The sequence below is a fragment of the Helianthus annuus genome, chromosome 1 (genome assembly GCF_002127325.2).
Source record: "Helianthus annuus cultivar XRQ/B chromosome 1, HanXRQr2.0-SUNRISE, whole genome shotgun sequence".
Lineage (NCBI taxonomy): Eukaryota > Viridiplantae > Streptophyta > Magnoliopsida > Asterales > Asteraceae > Helianthus > Helianthus annuus.
Window position 1 is genome coordinate 47,196,617 of NC_035433.2, and position 20,399 is coordinate 47,217,015.

Sequence of the window (20,399 nt, forward strand, 5' to 3'; positions counted from 1 at the left end):
CAAGTTCATGTTTAATAGTAGTAATGTTCTTCATCTAACCACTTTCACATGTTAACATACTCTAGGTCATGTTACATGAACATGACTTAGCCGGGTTAGATGACGATCCGAGCTACTACTAACATAGATCAACACTAAATAATCACAACAAAACAAGTCTTACAAGTTTTACACAATTCTATAGCTTTTATCCAACATGTTTAAGATTTTAGTAAACTTTTAGTATGTCATCTTGTATGTTCATGATTTTTAACCGACAAAGTTCATTTTAACCACTTTAGAATAGATCAAGAAGGCGTTTAGAGTCACTTACTACTAGCTCGAGGCTAGGGAAGAAACTAGTTGGAAATCGAGTGGATAAAAGAAATGTAGCGAGGTTCTTCGCAATCCGAGTGCACCGAGCTTCCTTATACGCAATCCTTAACCCTTGTGTATGTATAGAATCGCTTGAATGAAATCGGAAATGATGGATGGGTGGTGGGTGGTTCTCGGCCGAAAGTGAGCAAGAGAGGAGAGAGTAGTGTGGTTTTGATGTGTGTTGATGAAGGTTATGGTGGGTTAAGCTAGATACTTATAGACAAATCTTTCACAATTTACCCAAAGGTTCTAATGTTGGCAAGATATTAGACAAACAAGATTATTATAATCATGAAAGGACAAGGGGATGTCCCCTTGGGGACGATTTCGTTGGAGGGGGGGGGGGTATTCGGTTCCATTTCAACTTTATAGTTAGGATATAGTTATGTTAAGTTAGGAGGTTAACTTAGTTACTAGCGTGTAGTAATTTGAATGGGTGTTAGGGTATTCAGGGACCCTAACTGGCTCAGAAAAAGAAAAACAATGTTGATGGCAATATTTTTATGTTCCGGGTATAGTCCGGTTGTTCGGTTGGATAGTGATCCGTTAAAGTGCTTAACAAAGCTTTAAAGTGTCGTAAATACTATTTTTAGTGACACAACTTATCCTCGACACTTTGGAAAGTGTCTAGTAATATTTTTCTCATGTTTTGGGACTTTATTAGTAGGCTAAATGCTGAATTTTTATTTAAAGTGCTGAATTTTGTACTTAAAGTACGTTTAGGCACATCCGGTCACTATAACTTATACCTAGTGACGCAGTTCTACAACCCTCATATCCCTACACTCTCTACTAGTGTAGTAAACTATCTCTAGCTCATACAGGCCTTAGAGGCAGTGCTTGCCTAGTGCTGGCTATATCAGCATGTTAAATGGGTTATCCGTTCATTGTGCTACTGTGCTTTTGTGCATCAAGGTTGTCACTAAAGTTCTGTATGTAAATAATGGAGTGACAGCAAATAAAGTATGATGCAAGTATGTTCATGTATCAGTATTCAGGTAGTAGTTTATCCATAATTTCAAGCAAGCACAGTAATTAAGCAGTAATTTAATATTAATTAAGTCGTACGGATACCTGATTTGGTGAGGGTTGTCACATATAAAATGTCAAACAAGTGACAAGATTTCCCTAAATAATATCATGACCTGATATCTGACTTGTTTTTGGAAATATGAATATGTTAAATACATTGACCCTATAGAGGGTATATATATTACAGCAAATATATAATTATATAGATATGTATATCTAGAAGAAATTCCAAAAGCCAAATAGGAATAAAACACAAGCATATGTGTCTAAATTTCTTTATCAGGAATCTCTTTTCCGATATCAAACATTATTCCGTTTGATTATATGTCTCATAGCTCGTGTGACAAAATAAACAATGGAAACCCTTTAAGATTGAAACACCATCCAAAAATATAAGAATTACCAATGCGTTATCATAAACTATTCACGCAAGTAAGAAACCTGTAAAGTTGTGCCAATGCACAAGAAAACACATGAAACTTAAAAATTATACGTCCACAAGACGTCAAAGTTTATCACACACGACTTCCAAGGTAAGACCTATACTAATTCCGTTAGTAAAAGAACTACTAATCAAAAAGCGGCACTTTGCCACATGATCTTACAAACGATCAAAATCTCGCTGAGGTACGTTGGAACAATATTTCACAAACATCGGTGCATAGTCTAATCCGAGTCATAATTATTAGCACTACAAAAGAAGTCATATACCTTTGGAAATCCCTTATTTTATTTTCATTTCATTCGACATTCCTTGGTAATGTCACTTAAAAACGGTTATCACACGAAACTCCAGATAAGAAGTTCTTTCGTTGCAATTCTGACTTCTGCCTATAAAGAGTTGACTTTCGTATTTCTACTTCTTCTAAAAGGTCATTATACCATGAAGATTTCTTTCATAGTAGCAATTATTGATCCATTTCATTTCTTAGTAAATCCACACGTTACACATGCACTGTTTATTGCGCATGTGGTTCATTCGAGTTATGAAGACCATAGGAGGGCATCATTCCAATTTGTTGTTTTATCAAAAGTTTAAATATCATTTCGCTATACTTGATCTTTGCATTGTAAACCGCATTTTTACAAAGCGATGACTCTTTAATATCGAACCAATGAATTTCTTGAAAAACTCGATTTTCTTTCAAAAAGGTATACATGGTTTCTGTTGTAATCATATCCGAACTTCCTTATTAAAACTCGTTTTATTCAAACCCAGTTAACTTGCTCACAATACGTATTTAATTCAAGGTCCCATATGATATTTTTAAAGCCCTCATATTCAAATTCAAAATAATCCCAACAAGCACTTCGATTCTCTTGAACTATAACATGCTTTCTTGGCCTTCGACTTCACTGAATTATTTCTTTAATCACGATTACCTTATGGTGATATTTTCACAAAAAATCTGAAGCTTTCGCTAACCTCGGATTTAATTATTTATTTATTTATATCAAATCCGCTTTGTTGATTTATTTCATAAAAGGAATCTAATCTTAACACAAATCGTGTGCTAAGATAATGATACACAATTTCATATCCCATTCCGTGTACCTCTAAAGTTTCTTTCATCATTGATCGAAAAGTTTATGATATTCATTTGGTCTTTCATCATCAGTTGAAAATCCTATAATATTTATTTAAAATTTAAATATAAATTTAATTGATTATATATGGAACCTTACATAAGTAATTACCTTATTTACAATATAGTATTCCTATATTAAAAATTCTTGTTAAACCAGTGAGGTAAAGAATTTTTTAGGTATACTCTCGTTTAAATTTATGTTTAGTTACTTATTATTCATTTTGGTAGTTAATATTAGTTTTATTATTAATAGTAGTAATGTTAGTATTATTTTTAGGTATTAAGGGTTATTGTCAGGGACAGGTATTGGATAGCCTAGCCTTAGTTAGGCATGGACTGATCACTCATGCTTAAACAAGGCAACACTAACCAATATCCAACCATGATAATAACTATTTAACATATATAAATTAATTCATCATACTTATTTAGTAAATTTTAATTATATATAAAAATATATACATACATATTTACTTTGTACTGTAAAAGAGAAAACATATTTTCATAAACAATACAAAAATTAGAGAGACGAATAAAATTATATAAATAATTGTGTATCACATGTTTTGTGGTAACTATGTACCATAACACTCTGGCAAGAAAATAACCATATACGAATAATATAGTAGTCATGAACTACGTTGGGTTAGGAGAATATTGTAATATATATATATATATATATATATATATATATATATATATATATATATATATATATATATATATATATAAAATAGTCCCCGTTTTCACTTATTTACAACAATTGTAAATATATTTCACAACGTTATATGGTTTCAAAATAAAAATAAGTAATCACATAGAATCGACCCATTAAGTGTTATATATTTACAAAATATTTTACAAATACTTTTATACAATAAATATTTTTACCCCTTTTATTTACAACTTTCATTTAACGTTATAAATAATAATGATTTATTTTACAAAATAATAATACTAAAATATTTTGTAATATAATAACTTTATTGCGGTGTTTTGTAATATATATTACATAAGTAAATATAAGTTATTTTACATAGTATAGTAAAATACTAAAATTTCAAAGTAGTGACCATTTACATATAGTAAAAATGCGTAACAATATATATTACATTTGCTTTACAAATATAATATAATGGTTGGTCATGCCAAAACAACTTGTTCTTATTATATTTCGATCTCTAGGACATAGTATAAAAAAATGGTCACTAATAGTGTACTAGCACATTGTTTCACAATCAAAACAACTTAGAACTCTAAACAATGATACACTAACTCTATCGTCTTCTTCTGATGTATCTTTGCAAATTCACTCATCTCAGCACATTGATTTTCTCATATCATACTTCAATATTTGACAAATCATTTTTCATGCTTTCATTTCATTTGAACCTATCAATTCTAAGTCTTCCTCAGTTGCCAATCAAAGTAAGCTTTCTTTTGACAAATAATTTTATTGATTCTAAAAATCCTTCACATTCATTTTAAAATATCTATTGATCATATATCTTTTGACTTGAACCTAGTCACCTTGGAAATTACATCATTTCATCTCATTCATTTATCATCAATTTCTTGAACTAATTCAGTTAAACCATTGAGTCCTACTTATGGTATAACTCGTTTTCACAAAATTTGATACTTTAAATTTTGTGTCATCTACCTTAATATTGTTTTTATTGACTAAAATATGACATAAGCCTAAAAGAAATATCGTAACCCAAATCTCGAGGACGAGATTTAAAACAAGGTGGGGAGGATGTAACATTCCCATTTTTATATAAGAATTATAGGTTTGGTTAACTTTATTAACCACTAGTAACTAGCAACTAGTTTATTTTTAATATAAATATTCAACCTAAATAGTTTTAAACACTATTTTATATAGTTGGTTGAAATATTATATTAATTAATTGGCTTGTATATGGGTGACCTTTTTAAATAAAAATAAAAGTATATAAAAACTTATTACGGGTAAGTTGACTACTAGAAATATGAAGTACCTGGACGGGCCCAGGAACTGTTTAATAATTAAACTATAAAAATACATTATAGTTGAACCTACTCAGTTTTTAATGAAACTTGGTTCAAAATGTAGATACAAATATTCTCGTTCTAAAAACATATTCATTGTTTTATAAAACGTCATACTTTAAAAATTATACGCGCCAAATAAGTGAAACAGTTGAATTAATTATAATATATAAATTAATAAAATAATAATAATAATAATAATAATAATAATAATAATAATAATAATAATAAAAGAAGTTACGTATGAAATGAAAAAAATAAAATAATCAAAAATCAAAATTTGAATACATTTAATATTGGGGTACGTGTATAAGAATTCATGTGGGCATGTGTAATATTTAGATGAAAAGTAGTTAATATAAAAACTATACGTGGCCTAAAGAGATGCCATACTTGTTCCCTAAGTCTCGCATTTTCACTATATATAGGTATAGCAGGATTCAATTAAAGTCATGTCTTTCTGATCTTTCTCACTCGCCCTTTTCCCTATTATATATATTTTTTTTATCTTTAGTAATAATAATAGCAACCAAGCCTTGGCCCATTTTAAGTATTGGCCCATTTTAAGTATTGTAACTCCCGATCACCGCTACCCTTTCCGATTGATCTGAGCCTCATAACATATGTCAGGTCTCTGCCCGACTAAGTTGTTGGGATTCGATCTCGGGACATCGGGACAAGGTTGAATTAGGGGTATTATACTTACCACGAGTGCATTATATATTTTTATAGCTTAGAAATTATACCTAAAATTTCTATCATGAAGTTTTCTAGTTAAACCCTAAAGTTACAAAGTGGGCCCATTCTCTTTTCTCACCATTTTATTTCCTTTTTGTGATTTACCCAAAACTATTATTTATTAATCTATTTTGTAAACAAATCTCATCAAAAGTCATATCTATTATTTTATTTACCCAATAGGAAACCCTAATAGAGACACCCAAGTAATCCAGCACAACTCTTAAAATTTTCAGAACAATCAGAATCAGGATCAGGGCCCCTAAAACTCATGGGGGTATTCCCTACTCGACGATTATCCATATAGTTTGTTGTCAAAATTGAAATTATCGTTTCCGTCGACTCAGCTAACCTACAAACACACGTGGCAAGCCTATAATGAAACGTGGCCCGTCGCGTCAAGCGGCGCCCCTATGGGACCCCTCGCGTCACGCGAGGGGGTCAAACTTCAGCTACAAATAGAAGGGGTTACGAGCAATTCAGGGGTGTCAATCGAAATTCTCAAAAACGAAATTAGACTACTCTAATTCATAAAATACACTCATAATAGCGAGGCGCTGCTACGATACCGGGTATTAACTCGATCGCTGCTACGATTTAATGTCCGATCGATTGAAACTATCCGACCGGATGTTTAAGTGCTATCCTTTGTCATTAGTCGTGATTCCGACAGGATATTTGAGTACCACCCGAACTCGGGAAATACTCTGTCATTCGTTGTGAATCCGATGGATGTTTAAGTGATTGCACTTTGTCATTCGTTGTGAGGGTTTTAATCTCGTGAGTTATCGTAAATGCTGTATTAGTTACTTACCTAGTTCGTGTGCACTAGGTTACAAGGCTAATCAATAGGCTAAGCTCTGCCTGTATAAATCTGCAATATATCAAGGCTTATCTGTAGACTAAACTTTGCCCGTATGAATCTGCATGCTTATAATGTGAGTCATTCTCTTTTTATCAACTGTTTTACAAAACTCCAAGTTATTTTCAAAGTTATAATTACAGGGATTAACTCTTTGTAATCACCAAGTTACAGCCGGTATGTGGGGTTTTGTATACATTACTTGATAATCTTCACCATTGGACAATGAGTTAGCCAAGGGTTGATATGACCATAGTCACAGACACCATTGGACGAATGGGCCAATGGGTCGAGTGACAAATACTGTGGGTAGTTGGTTGATATCAGAAACATTGTAATCGCTCTTAAGACTGTAAATTATAACAATGTGTCGTTTTAATAAAAATGAATGAACTCACTCAGTATTTCCCGCTGACAAAACCTTTTTAAAACGCGTTTCAGGTAATTACAGTAGATTGGAGTAAGAATTGTATCCGGCACTAAAGGACTTCAAGAAGTGGCTTATTTTATTAATTAAATCAAATTAAGAAATATCATTTTTTTAGCTACCTTTGTAAAACATGGGTTTATCCCATCTATTAAATAAATAAAATCCGGTGTTTCTAAACTCTAATATTTTTCCTAACTCACGGTCCTGATGAAATTTCCACTGCAATGTTTTTCAAAATAATCACCGATACCACTTGGCTGTTCGCGGCTTCCGATTTCGTCCAGGGTGGGTCGGGGGTCGTGACAATGACCACGTTCTTTACATTTAAAGCATGTAACTTTCGACTTGTCGAACCCTAACTTTTGATCGGGACCTGATAGACTGTTCCTGCCTGTGATTTCCATGAAACGTTATGCCCTTCGAACCAAACTTGCCATGCACCACTTGATATCAATCAATTCAAGCTCTTCGGGATCGATTTGGTCGTAATCTTCTTTCGTCATGTCAGGATTACCGATCCTCCCCGCCACCAAACCTTCATAAGCCTCTAGAACGGAAGCAAGTAGTGCAATGTGTTGTTTTACGGCTGTTTCAGTAATCTCGTTTCCGTTCTTGATATTCACCGCAATGTTACACTGCACCCCAGAAACATACGCCTGATTATTTGAATTTGTAGAGCTTTGAGGTGAAGGCTGTTCCTGAGCTTTCAAATTTGGTTCAAAGTTCACGAATGGTGAGGACTTGCTGGATTGAGGAGTGTTTGAAGAAGACTTGAGGTGTTATCAGCAATAAAACCCGTCTGTATCTTTGGACTTTGATTGGTTGCAACTGGAGTGTTGCCTTTGTAATACAGAGATACATCTTGCTGCACACTCGCTGAGTTCATCTTCTTGATTTTCAGCAATTCCAGCTCATGGGCTTCTATCTTCTCGATGAATGAGCTGAGGTTGAGATTCACAAAATCAGAATTATTCTTCAACATCATTAAGTAAGTGCCCCATTCATCATACGGTAGTGCATCACACAGCTTATCGATCCATTCTTCATTCGTCTTGGTAATCTCCAACCGTTTCATTTCTACCACAAGATGACAGTATCGTTCAATTAATTGCTTTGTCGTTTCACCTTTAATCCCGGTAAAAATGTAAAATTCTTTCTTGATTAATGCTTTCTTGCTTTTAATCATCGATACACTGCCTTGGAATTTCAGCTTTAAAGCTTGCCACATCGACTGAGAGTTATCATCATGTTGCAGTAAAACCAGAATATCTTCTTTGATGGCTTGTTGCAGAATGCTGACCATCTTCTTCTCAGCCTTGAACTCAATCTGTTCAGTTTCGGTTAAACTCCCGATGCCCTTTTCCAAGCCTAGTCCATCAACCGGTGGTACATACTTCTTCTCTATTTTCATCCAACATTCGAAATGGTTGGCTTGGACCCAGTTTTGGAAACGACCTGACCATCTGGCATATTCGTCCAAACTCATAAGCTTCGGTGGCTTTTGCATCGTCCCTAACTCATTCTCCATGTTAACATTTTGAACTATACCCGCCGGACTTTGCATAGCTGTCATGCCGCTTCCCGCAAACAGGTTGTAAAAATCTTGATGTTCCATTTTAAGTGACAAATTCCAAAAATGTTTAACCTTTTGACAAACAGGTTACTTTTATCGAAAAACTTTTAACACAGACTGAGTTTCCAACACACTATCACGAACGAAACAGACTTAACGCTCAAACCATGTTTTTTACACTAAAACAGACTTTTCAGGCGAAATCAGACTTTAAGTTTGGTTTGGAGCGAAATCAAACTAAGCTCAGTAGAGCAAAATCAGTAAGTGACCCTCTGAGCGAAATCAAAAAGTCACTTTATGAGCGAAATCAGACAATAACCCTCGAGCGAAATCACCTCAGGAGCGAAATCAGTGATACACTTGGAGCAAAACCTCAAAATAAGAGCGAAATATCTGATTTCGCTTCTACTGCATGGAGCGAAATTAAGAATTTATGTAACAAAAATTGATTTCGCTTGAAATTACGAGCGAAATCACTCAAGCACTCTTTCGAGCGAAATCAGGTTACGAGCCATTTTTTTATCAGTTTTAAGTTGTATTTAGGTCTGATACTCTCAAGGGTTTATTAATAGACAATTTTACACATTATATCCAAAGTTCAGTCCATTTTGTCCGTTGGAAAGTCCAGAAACTCAAAATGTGCAGGAAAAAGGCTTTGATTCTGGTATACTAGCTCATAACTGGCTCTGATACCAATTGTAGGACCGTTATTGACAGTCGAGTGAGTCAATCAGAGCTAGATACTACTGTTTATGCAGCGGAAATACACAAACAGCATGAATCAAAGTAGAAATTGAGTAGAAACAGAAGCAGATCACTATAAACTGGTTTTCTCATTAATCTTTCACGAAAAAGTCGAGCAGCAGTTCGGCTACACAGTAAAATGCACGTACAAATGAGAAAAACACTACTACTATTTATAGGGGTGAGATTTCGCTCCTAATGACCACGTGTCATTTGGGGCGAAATCAGAAGGATGTGATTTCGCTCCAAATGACACATTGTCATTTGGGGCGAAATCAGAACATTAAAACCAAACATTTACATATCAACCCCTTATACTTTACATAATTAACATTCCTAGACCCTATACATGAACAACTAAGACTAAGACGCAGGCTTTAGACATTCGTGCACCAACACAAACCACTCCCGGTCCCTTACCCTGGTCGTTTACTACGACAAAAGGTCGACGAGCAATTCACTAAGTTTGTAAGCTTGCTTAAACAACTTCGCATCAAACTCCCTTTTGTGGAAGTCCTCACTAAAATGACAAAATACTCCAAGTTTATGAGAGATATCCTTACTCCCAAAAGGAAGATTGAATCCATTCAACAAGTCAACTTAAGTGAAGAATGCTCGGCCGTACTCCTCAATAAGCTCCCCAAAAAGAAGATTGATCCCGGAAGCTTCACCATTCCTTGCTCTATTGGAGGATCTTCAATAAGCAATGCACTAGCCGACTTAGGGGCTAGCATTAATCTAATGCCAACCTCCATCTTCAATCGACTTGGGTTAGGCAAGCCACACCCTACAAGGATGAGCATACAACTTGCGGATAGGTCGGTAAAATACCCTCAAGGTGTCGTAGAAAATCTATTGATAAAGGTCGGAGAATTTGTTTTCCCGGCCGACTTTGTGATCTTAGACATGGAAGAAGACACCGAAATCCCGCTCATATTAGGAAGACCCTTCCTTGCCACCGCACGGGCCATGGTGGATATGAGCGTTGGAAGATTAACATTGAGGGTTGGTGAAAAGGAGATCAAGTTTGAAATGGGACAACGAGCAGAGGATGATCTGATCAACTACATCAAGACAGTAGACTGGAGCTTAGACTAGGCTCTTAAACGATGCAACTCGGGATGCGACTCATCCCGCTCGGGTAACATTTGACCGACTTTGAGTATAGCCAAGGACCCTTATAAACGTGGCGAACCATGGAGGCATTCCATGGACTATCCATTAGTTAAGTAGTTTAAATCTTACTTTAATCTTTAGTTAAATGTTTTTTTCTTTTAAGTTTTATCTTTGTAGGAATAAACCACACTCGAAAAAAGAAGAAAAGCCAAAGGGACGTTGAAAAGGGACCCCATGCACATAAACCAAAGCCTCTCGCTCCAAAAATTGCTAATTAGAGTCTGCAGCATAGGGTTGTGCCCACCAGGCACGCCCCCGTGCCTAAATGTCTGATGTTAAATTTTTTTTGCAGAGAAGGTGGCACAGGCCGTGCCCACCCAGCACGCCCCCGTGTCCACCATACTGTAAGTTTTTTTGTTACTGGCACTTTGGCCATGGGGCCGTATCCACCAGGCACGCCCCCGTGCCCAGTGACCACTAACAAAACATTTTTGTTATTTTTCCCCATTTCTTGCACATTTAATTCAAACAAATCCTATTTAGGACACATTGAGGACAATGTGTAATTTAGGTGTGGGGGGATGTTAAAACCTTGAATCTGTTGTCCTAAAAACAAGCCTTACACAAAACTCGCCTTGGAAAACCGCTAATCACCCCAAACTTTTTTGTCAAAATTTTTTATCTTTTTACTTATCTTGGTTTAGTTGGGAAAATTAAGTTCTAAAAATTATGTTTTTACTAATTTACGGCTGATAGCGTCGTGATAAAAAGGACCAATTATTAAAATTATAAAAACGAGCATAACAAATCTTTGTAACATTTGATTATATATACATTTTTACACTATACCCTTTTTCCCACATAAAGTGAGTTTTGAGTCTTTACCGAGCATACAAATACACATCTATACTAATTGCTCAATTCTTTGTTTCTTGCGTGAATAGCCCGTTTGGTTCTTACAAATCTAGAAGTTGCATAACAATACGTTCCAAATCCTTACCGACATAAATCCAAGTAAGTAAATGATAGAGGCATTAGGACTAAACCCATTTTTCATTCTAAACCTTTGTTTTTCTTCTCATTCTTTACATCCCCTTAGTTAAACCCCTTTGAGCCTTAACCCTTTCGTTTCTAAACCCGTAAAAATATAAGCTTTTGTAAAAACAACCACCCACATCCACAAAACTTTTTATTTACACCCTTTGTTTTTGTAAAAAATTCGGTTATAAAAATTACAAGTATGGCTTAGTTTCAACCTTGGTTAAAAAACATTAGTCATGTCTTTTTTTGCTAAGCCACAAAGCAATAGAAACACTGACACTTCTCACGCTTTACACCATTTTACCCAAACACACCTACCTGAGCCAAAACCTACCCTTTTAAAAGCCCTCTTGATATTTACAAGGATTAAACGTCAAAAAGGATGAGGTTTGATTGTTTATATACGAGGATTACTCAAAAGATTATATGAATTACAAAAGTTTAACTATGCATGCATGTATACTAAACTCCCCCTCAGCTTGAGCTCACTAGTTTGTTCGTACAAGATGATTGGTGAAAGAGAGCTAATAGAACAGTACAGGTACTGTTCTATTTATAGTACAAATCTAACCACTGAGCATCTAATGCTGACGTCACCTAGACAGTGACATCTAACAGACTAACAACCGCTAAACACAGATGCTAAACAAGTACTGTTACATTGTATACACTGATAGATAAACACTGATACTCCTATCCACTGTTGATGCCCAAGCACCGATGTTGCAAATCAGTGCTTTCTTCATTGGTTGATCAGGCCTTTGAATCAACATTGCTTTAGTCTTCATCAGGGCATTGACAATCAACAGTTGTTAGGTCTTCTCAGTCTTTGTAACCATCAGTCTTTATAGAACAGTTGTTGAGAGGATCAGTCTTTAGGATGATCAGCTGATAGAAGCACTGCCATTGGAGGGAACTTAGAACATGCACTGCTTTATTGTGGATCAACTATTTGAGAACCAGTTTCGGCTTTGAGTATCATCTGTTCTTCAAGGTTTGATCACATGGGCCAATGGTACTTTCAGTTTGGTACACATATTTGGTGATTTTCGGTGTCAATATCGGTACCGAAGTCATCCTTACTAAGTATAGGTAGATATGAAAAATAAATATGGTGCAAACTCGGTTGTCTAATTTTTTTATCCCTACTAAGGGGCGACGGGGCACCCTGTTGTCGAGCTTTCATCACGCATTGTAAGTGTGCAACATCGCCGCCGCCGGTGTTGATCACGCGTGGTTAATTAAATGCGTTGTACATTTCACGCGTTGAGAACTTGAATTTTTCACGCGTTGTACATTTCACGCGTTTGGATTTAAAAAAAAAACTTAAACACACTATATATATATATCACACATTCTACATAAATTTATACCATTTCACCCACATTCTACATATTTCACAAAAACATAAATATATATCACACATTCTACATATTTCACAAATGGAATTTCCTACAGACTCGTTTCCGATGGACAGTGATAGCGATAGCCAATCGTCATCCGACAATGAGACGCTTGAATTTTTCGAGATGGTGTATAACGAACTTGAAGCAACTTCGAGCCACCCAAAGAATAAAATGGTGGATCGTGATCGTATACATGCCAACGAAGTGTTAATGACAGATTATTTTGTGGAGAATCCGGTCTACAATACCGAAACGATTAGAGATCGGTTTCGTTTACCAAAAGATTTATTTTTAAAGAATGTTGGAGACATCGAAGCAACCGAAGGATGGTTTCAAGAACATTACGATAGGAGTGGCAAATGAAGTTTCACGCCGATACAAAAATGCTCATCCGCCATTCGCCAACCAGCGACAGGTAACCCTCCTGATGAATTTGATGAATACTTAGTTATGTCGGACAGAACTTCACGTGAATGTTTGCAATTTTTTTTGTAACGTGATTATTAAATTGTATGGTAAAGAGTTTCTACGTAAACCGACGAGACACGACATCGCACATATTTACCTCGCACATGAGGCTAGATGGCATTTTCAAGGGATGCTCGGTAGCATCGATTGTACACATACCGAATGGAGAAATTGTCCAAGAGAGTTGCGAGGGGGGTATGTTAGGGGTGACGTCAAAAGACCAACCATCATACGTGAAGCAGTGACGTCGAATGATTTATGGTTTTGGCATTCATATTTTGGTGTTCCAGGTTCAAAAACGACATCAATGTTTTGTACACGTCGTCGTTGTTTCAAACTGTAACAGATGGTACTGCACCCTTCTGTCCATTTTATGTTAATGGAAGATATTACAGACGAGGCTTTCTTCTTGTGGATGGTATCTACCCATCATCGTCTGTTTTTGTGAAAGCTCCTTCATTTCCTGTCGAGGCTAAAGAAAAGACGTTCAAGAGGTTGCAAGAATCGGCAAGAAAAGATGTTGAAAGGGCTTTTGGCGTTTTAAAGGGTAGATGGGGCATACTAAACCGACCGGTTCGTGCGATGAATAAGAAAACAATACATAACATAGTATATGCATGTATCATATTGCACAATATGCTTATAAAAGAAGACGAACGTACAATATCTCCAGATTGGGTGTCGGATCCTCCTACACAAGTTCCCGTTCCCGAAAATGGCTGACAAGACTTGTGTAATGAAGAAATTCACTTTCGGTTGATATACGATTTAATTGAACTTGTAGGTTCTTTAGGTTTGGAATTTCCGGATTCAGACGACGAGTAGGTTATCGTTATGTATGTTTTTATTTTTATATGTTTATTTTTAAGTTGTAATCTAAAATATTTCTAGAAATATTATTTTTATTTAAATGAAATTTATAATTTATAATTTTATTGTTTTATTGTTAATTTATCATTGAGTGAATTTCCGTCTGTTAGGACCGGTTTTGATTCCGAAACGATTGCGAAACGAAAGTGTGACGTGCGGAATCCGCACACGAACGTGACCGAAGTCCGAACACATGAGACGTAATATAACTGTGATTCTATTAGAAATCTAAAATTGTACAGCACCTTGAATCACTTTCTCTCTCTAGAATCTCTCTCTAGATCTCTAGCTCTTCAAATGCTCTAAATGGCAAAAGTCCTAAATCTAACACTAAAGGATCTATTTATAGGCCAAGGGGAATTAATGAGACTTCTCATTAATTACAGAAATGCCACATTGTCTTTTATCTAGGTATTACAATATAACACTAGATTTGAATTGTTTCAGCTACGACTCGGATTGACGAAGGCGATAGACATAAATGCACTAACAGACTCCCCCTTGGATATTACCGCAGTCAATCTCGTAGCGTGTTGTCTTTCTCTCTCTCCTTGAGTCTTCTTGAAGCTTTAACACGTTCTCATCAACGTAGACTCCTTTTTGCTTGAACAGAATCCCCGTGGATCTGTCTTCAGCTTCAGCTCCCCCTTTCTATAGATTGTTTTCTTCATCAGGCTCCCCCTTTCGTAAAGCTTCCGTGCTTTAGGATCGACACCTGGCTTTCCAGATACAAGCTCCTTCAGGATAGTTACCTGGCACCTTGAATGCACGCTTCCTCTTGCGTTGAGCTCGTCTTCAGACTCCCCCTTAGACTCGGCTATTGGGATCGTAGTCTGGTATCTGCAATTTCTCAAACATTTATAAGTAACAATGTTTTGAACATTCAATTATCCAGGAATTGTGACCTGGCTCTTTTAAACTTTCTAAATCAAGATCCTGACTTTAAGATATAATAATATAGATATATCCAGGATTTCTTGTATCTCTCCCCCTATCAACAATCTTTAAGGATTTGGCAGTATAAAGTATCCAAAATCGAAAATTGGCTCTTTTACGTATTTTAACAATATGAACATCCAAATTCCTCACAGTAAATCATCCAAGTCCAACTTAATGACCTTGGAGATATCACAAACTGTATTTGAGTTTTGATTTTTTTTTTAAAACTTCAAGTTTCAAATTAATGAACTTGATTTATTTTCAGAAACACAATCAGCATACTTAAATTTTGAAACTTAGCACTCAGACATCGGTTGTCGAAAATAAAGCAGAAATCAAAAATCTTTTTGAATTTTTCTGAAACATAAAGCAGTAAAGAAATATTTACAAACATATTTACAGACAATATTTTTGTTTGAGTTCGTGTCAGAGGATCATATCAGTTTATGACAAATCACTAGCACCGTTGAGCTTTAAACACTTTAAGTTCTAAACGATTCACGTAGATTGTCAGTATACTGATCCACTTAAAATTTTCACACAAAGTTCAATCGATTCGAGATACGGATTTAGTGTTTTAAGGACTTAACTTATTTGCATGTCCCCCCTTAGAATATACTCCCGTATCCAGACTCCTATATTCAGTCTTACAGGTGAATGTACACTAATGATATCTGTAAATGGGTAATGCGAGCCCATGAGAGCTCAGGTTAGAACTTCCGTTCAGACAAAGATATGATGGCTCGACTTTCAGTGTGTCCCGTTTGGGGATCTTTTCTTCAACAGCACATGATTAGCATTTTTCAATGTTTCATCATTTTTTTATGCTGAGGGTGGGCTTTATGATAAAGTAGTGCAGAGTATTATACGAGGACTAGGCTATTGCTCCCGCAAAATCAGAAGTCCCGGTATAATACCCCAGATATCATCACGTACAAAGACTTAGTATGTCAGAAATAGAAAGCCCTTCAAACAAGATTTCAGGGGTTACCTATATATCCGAGAGATGTTCCTCACGAGATCAGTAAGTATTTGATATTTATGTTTATATCTCGAAAACAATCTACTAAGCGTGTAAAAACCTACTGGCATATCATCAGTGAGTCCGTTTATCACATTTGACTTTCCATTTCCTATGCGTACTGTGATTGTCTACTGATGTACTATCATTTCCTCTTTTTACGCAAAAACTCTTTTTTTCATTTTATCATGTTTTTGGCTTTGTCAAATTTTCTAATGTTTTTGGATTTTCTGAAAATTTCTTACTCCCCCTAAAATTCAAAACATTTAAAGAAAATTTGATAACCGATGTAGATAGCTTTGTCTCGCCATCCATTTTTTGCTTTTCATGCACTGATTTTGCAGAAAATATAATGTACCCCCATGATTTACAACACAATGATATTTTACAGTTTGAAAACCGTTTTTCAATCTAGTGAAATTAATCATGTTTGTTCCGCCGTGAGGGTTTCGGCATATTCAATCAACATATTTTTGTATTTTTGAATTTTTGACAAATTTAAAAACAAACATATTTTTGTTTTTTCAAATTTTTGACAAAATAAAAACATATTTTTGATTTTTTAAATTTTTCAATTTTAGAGTTTTAGAAATATTGTTTATTTATGTACAAAAAACAAACAAACTCCCTGTTTCAACCAACACAGGGTTCAGCAGCCTCCTCTTCCCGTGCCAGGATACTCCTATTTCTATTTTCACAATCTTCAGTTTTCTTGAGCACCTGCACATTCAACTATTCAGTTACTTGAACAATGTAGCCCAGGTCTGTTTGACCTTAGGCATTTCAACACAATATACTTCATTCAACTTCAGAAAATCTTTGTCATTTTGTACAAAGACTTTTTCAATTTTCACTTCAACTTTTTCATCATTTGCCAAAGTCATTTGTTTCTTAACAGACCATGTTTGACCTTTTGGAGTCCCTCTTTTATAAAAATGTGAATCTTTTTGAACATTTTGATTTTGAACAATATTTGGTTTCCAAAACTGTTGGGGTTTTGTTGCATCGACATTTGTTCTCCAACTTTGTGTTGTTCTTAATCTGGGTGTGTGAGAATTCCAGGTCTGTCTAGAATCGAACGTATTCGGGATTGATTTCCGAGTTTGATTCAAAGCAAACTTGTTTGTGTTGTACCTAAAAGTTTGTTTTGAATCAAATCTGGTTGACCTTTGTTTCACATTCTCAGATTTATGTTTCTCAACATTTTCAGACTTCTTTTTTGACTCAACATCAACAGGTTTCAGATTTGGACACTTGCGAGCAGGATGTCCAGTTTGATCACATTTGAAACATGTTCTCTTGGACACATCTTTGATCTGTGGTTGTTGCGTTTTCTTTTGAGCATATAACTCTTCATTAGACTGTCGTCTAAATTGGAGTTCTTTCTCTTCTTCTGAACTTGTTCCGTGAACAAAATTCATCTTTGCCTGATAATTTGGCGTTTCATTTCTTTTCCAATTTTGTTTCTTCTTATAACCCAACCCAGCCTTCATGTTTTTCTTCTTGACACCAGGTTTGTTATAAAAAGTTTTGTGACATTTTCCAGCAAACTTTGAAATTTCAGACTTTTCAATCTCAATCATTTTAAAAACTTTGTCAATCTTTTCTGAAATCACATTCTGAATCGGGAATACAATATCTAAGAATAATTTGTCTGATCCAATCATGGTATAAACCAATCCTTTTGAATCTTCATTCAATTTTTTCTCAGATTTTGAGTTTTTCAGATATTCTTCATGTAAACTACCTTCATTTTCATCCTGTGATTCAGATTTACCTTTTTCAACTGACTCTTCTTTCAACACACTTTCAACGACCTTGCCTACCACCTCTGAATCATTTGAATCATCAGATTTGGAATAGGTTACGTCAATGTTATCTGGCAATTGATCTACCATGTTGAAAGCTTTTTCGACCTTTTCATCATCATAAAATGCGAACTTTTCCGGTGGTGGAACTTGATGAAACTCAGAACCAATGCCCTTTTTGTTTCTCTCAGAATCATCATCACCCGGTTTTATGTCGATAATTCTTTCAAGCACATATGATGACGCATGATAACTTTTTAACTTGTTGTTATCCTATTCTAAATCAACAATCTGACGCTTTAGCTTAGCAACATCCTCGATATAAGAATTTACAACTTGTTGCTTTATTTCATATTGTCGCTTAAGCGTATCAGTTGTTTCAGAACAGTATTTCAATCTCGATTGAACAAGTTTCATTTGACTCTTCACATCTTCATATGACTTTTTTGTAATGTGATAAGCCAATTTTATTGAATCATATTCTTTTTTCATCTCTTGAAAAGCATTTTCTTTTTGTAAACACTCTTCTGTCATTTTCAAAACATTTTCTTTCAGAACTTCATTTTCTTTTTCTAACTTTTTACATTTTTCTGAAAGTTTTTCATCATTTTCTTTTAAAACTTTTTCATTTTCTAACATTTCTTTGCATTTATTTTTAAAAACTTCTTCGATTTTAGTGAATTCAAGATCTCTTGTTCTGAACTTCTTCGATTTAAAAACTGCACGTTTCCATGCATTTCTTGCACTATTCAACGGTTTTTAAGATTTCAGATTCAGTTGGAGTATTTACATCAGTGATTGGCACTTTGATATTCTTTTCAATCTGCTTCTAATCTGCTTCTTTCTTCTTCATCTCTTCTTCACTCACCTACGGTTCTTTAGTAACAACTTCTTCACCAACTGTTTCTTCTTTCTTTTCTTCTTCTACCTTCACATCTTCCTCTTTAATAGCTTCAACTTTTACTTCCTCAGTGACCTTCTTCAAATTATCAACCAAATTCTCAACATTCTTCTTCATTCTTTCTTCATCCCTCTTCCTCAAACTTGATGTCATGGCATGTCTTATGATTTTTCCAGCCTTTTCGCATATGTTTTATCTTTTGCAACATTTGAATAATATTCGCCGGATCGAGGAATTACTAAAAGAACATCATCATGAATTATGTCCCTCTTGGGAACAACAGGTTTACAATCTCTGTTGACATAGCACTCTCGCTTCTTGTCCCATCTTTTATTGCTTACAGCATTTTCATACTCTTCTTGCATTTCATCAATTCTGTTTCCAGCAATGTTTCTTTCTCTGTATGTTTTTTCCTTCAGAATCTCTTCTCTGGTTTTTTCTTTGATTTCAGCCATGACGTTTCTTGTTTACCACTTCGAATATCACCTGAATATAAACAACAAGATCAGTTTAAACACTATCAAACAACTTGATCAGACGAGTATCCGATCGAGTGAGTCAACAAAAGTCAACAGTATAACAAAGATAGAATGACAGCGCATCGGGTGAGGATCCGTTCGGGTACCAACGTATTTTGAATCGGGTGGGGATTCGTTTGGGCGAGTATCCGATGCTTTGACTCCTGAATCACAACAACAAATGAAATGATTAGGGTCGGGTGGTAATCCGTTCGGATTGCCACGCGATTTGTTGCACTTTAAACTTGAACAAACAAAATCCTTTAACTCGGATTGTGACCCGATTGAGTGTGTCAAACAAAGTCAAACTATTTAAGAATTTCAATGAATCGGATGGTTATCACGAAGAATTAACTATTCAAATTTGACTCTATACAAGACTTTACCAAATATCACATGTATAACAACTACACCTCACATGTATACTGACAATATATTCATCATGCAAACAACAATCAATGTCCACACTTCAATTAATATTTCACATGCAATTCTAGATATGGAACGCGAGAAACTTGAAAGCATTTGAAGATAAGTTTGTTCCGGTCTCGGTTTCAGTGGACAAAATAAAAGAAGATGCTTACTCTTGGATTGTTAACCGGTCGAACATCAAGACGCTGCCGTGGAGGAAATGGTTAGATTTTGATATTTTGGCCTCCCTGTAATGTTTAGATTTTGTCCGTTTGTTTTCGTTTTTCCGTTGTTTTGTAGCTTGTCTTTCAGCTTCTTGCTGGCTCTTTACATATATATATAAAGTGTTTTGCCGTTCAAGTGGCCGACAACTTTGATTCTCAATTCAATTTCATTGGGCCTCACTATAAGTCTGATCACATTCAATCTTTGGGCTAAACGACTTTAATATTGATTGAGCCGAGACACTATGTGGACTGAAATATCATGTGACAAATTGATTCTTTATCTAAAATGGCCGACAAACAGTAATCTAATACTC

At 35.2% G+C, this 20,399-nt stretch overlaps 1 protein-coding gene across 1 annotated transcript; it reads left to right on the plus strand.

Annotated features, from left to right (window-relative positions):
- The first annotated feature begins 9,884 nt into the window (after positions 1–9,884).
- LOC110870672 lies at positions 9,885–10,457 on the plus strand. Its single transcript, XM_022119871.1, has one exon. The coding sequence runs from the start codon at positions 9,885–9,887 to the stop codon at positions 10,455–10,457; it is 573 nt and encodes a 190-aa protein (XP_021975563.1).
- The last annotated feature ends 9,942 nt before the right edge of the window (positions 10,458–20,399 follow it).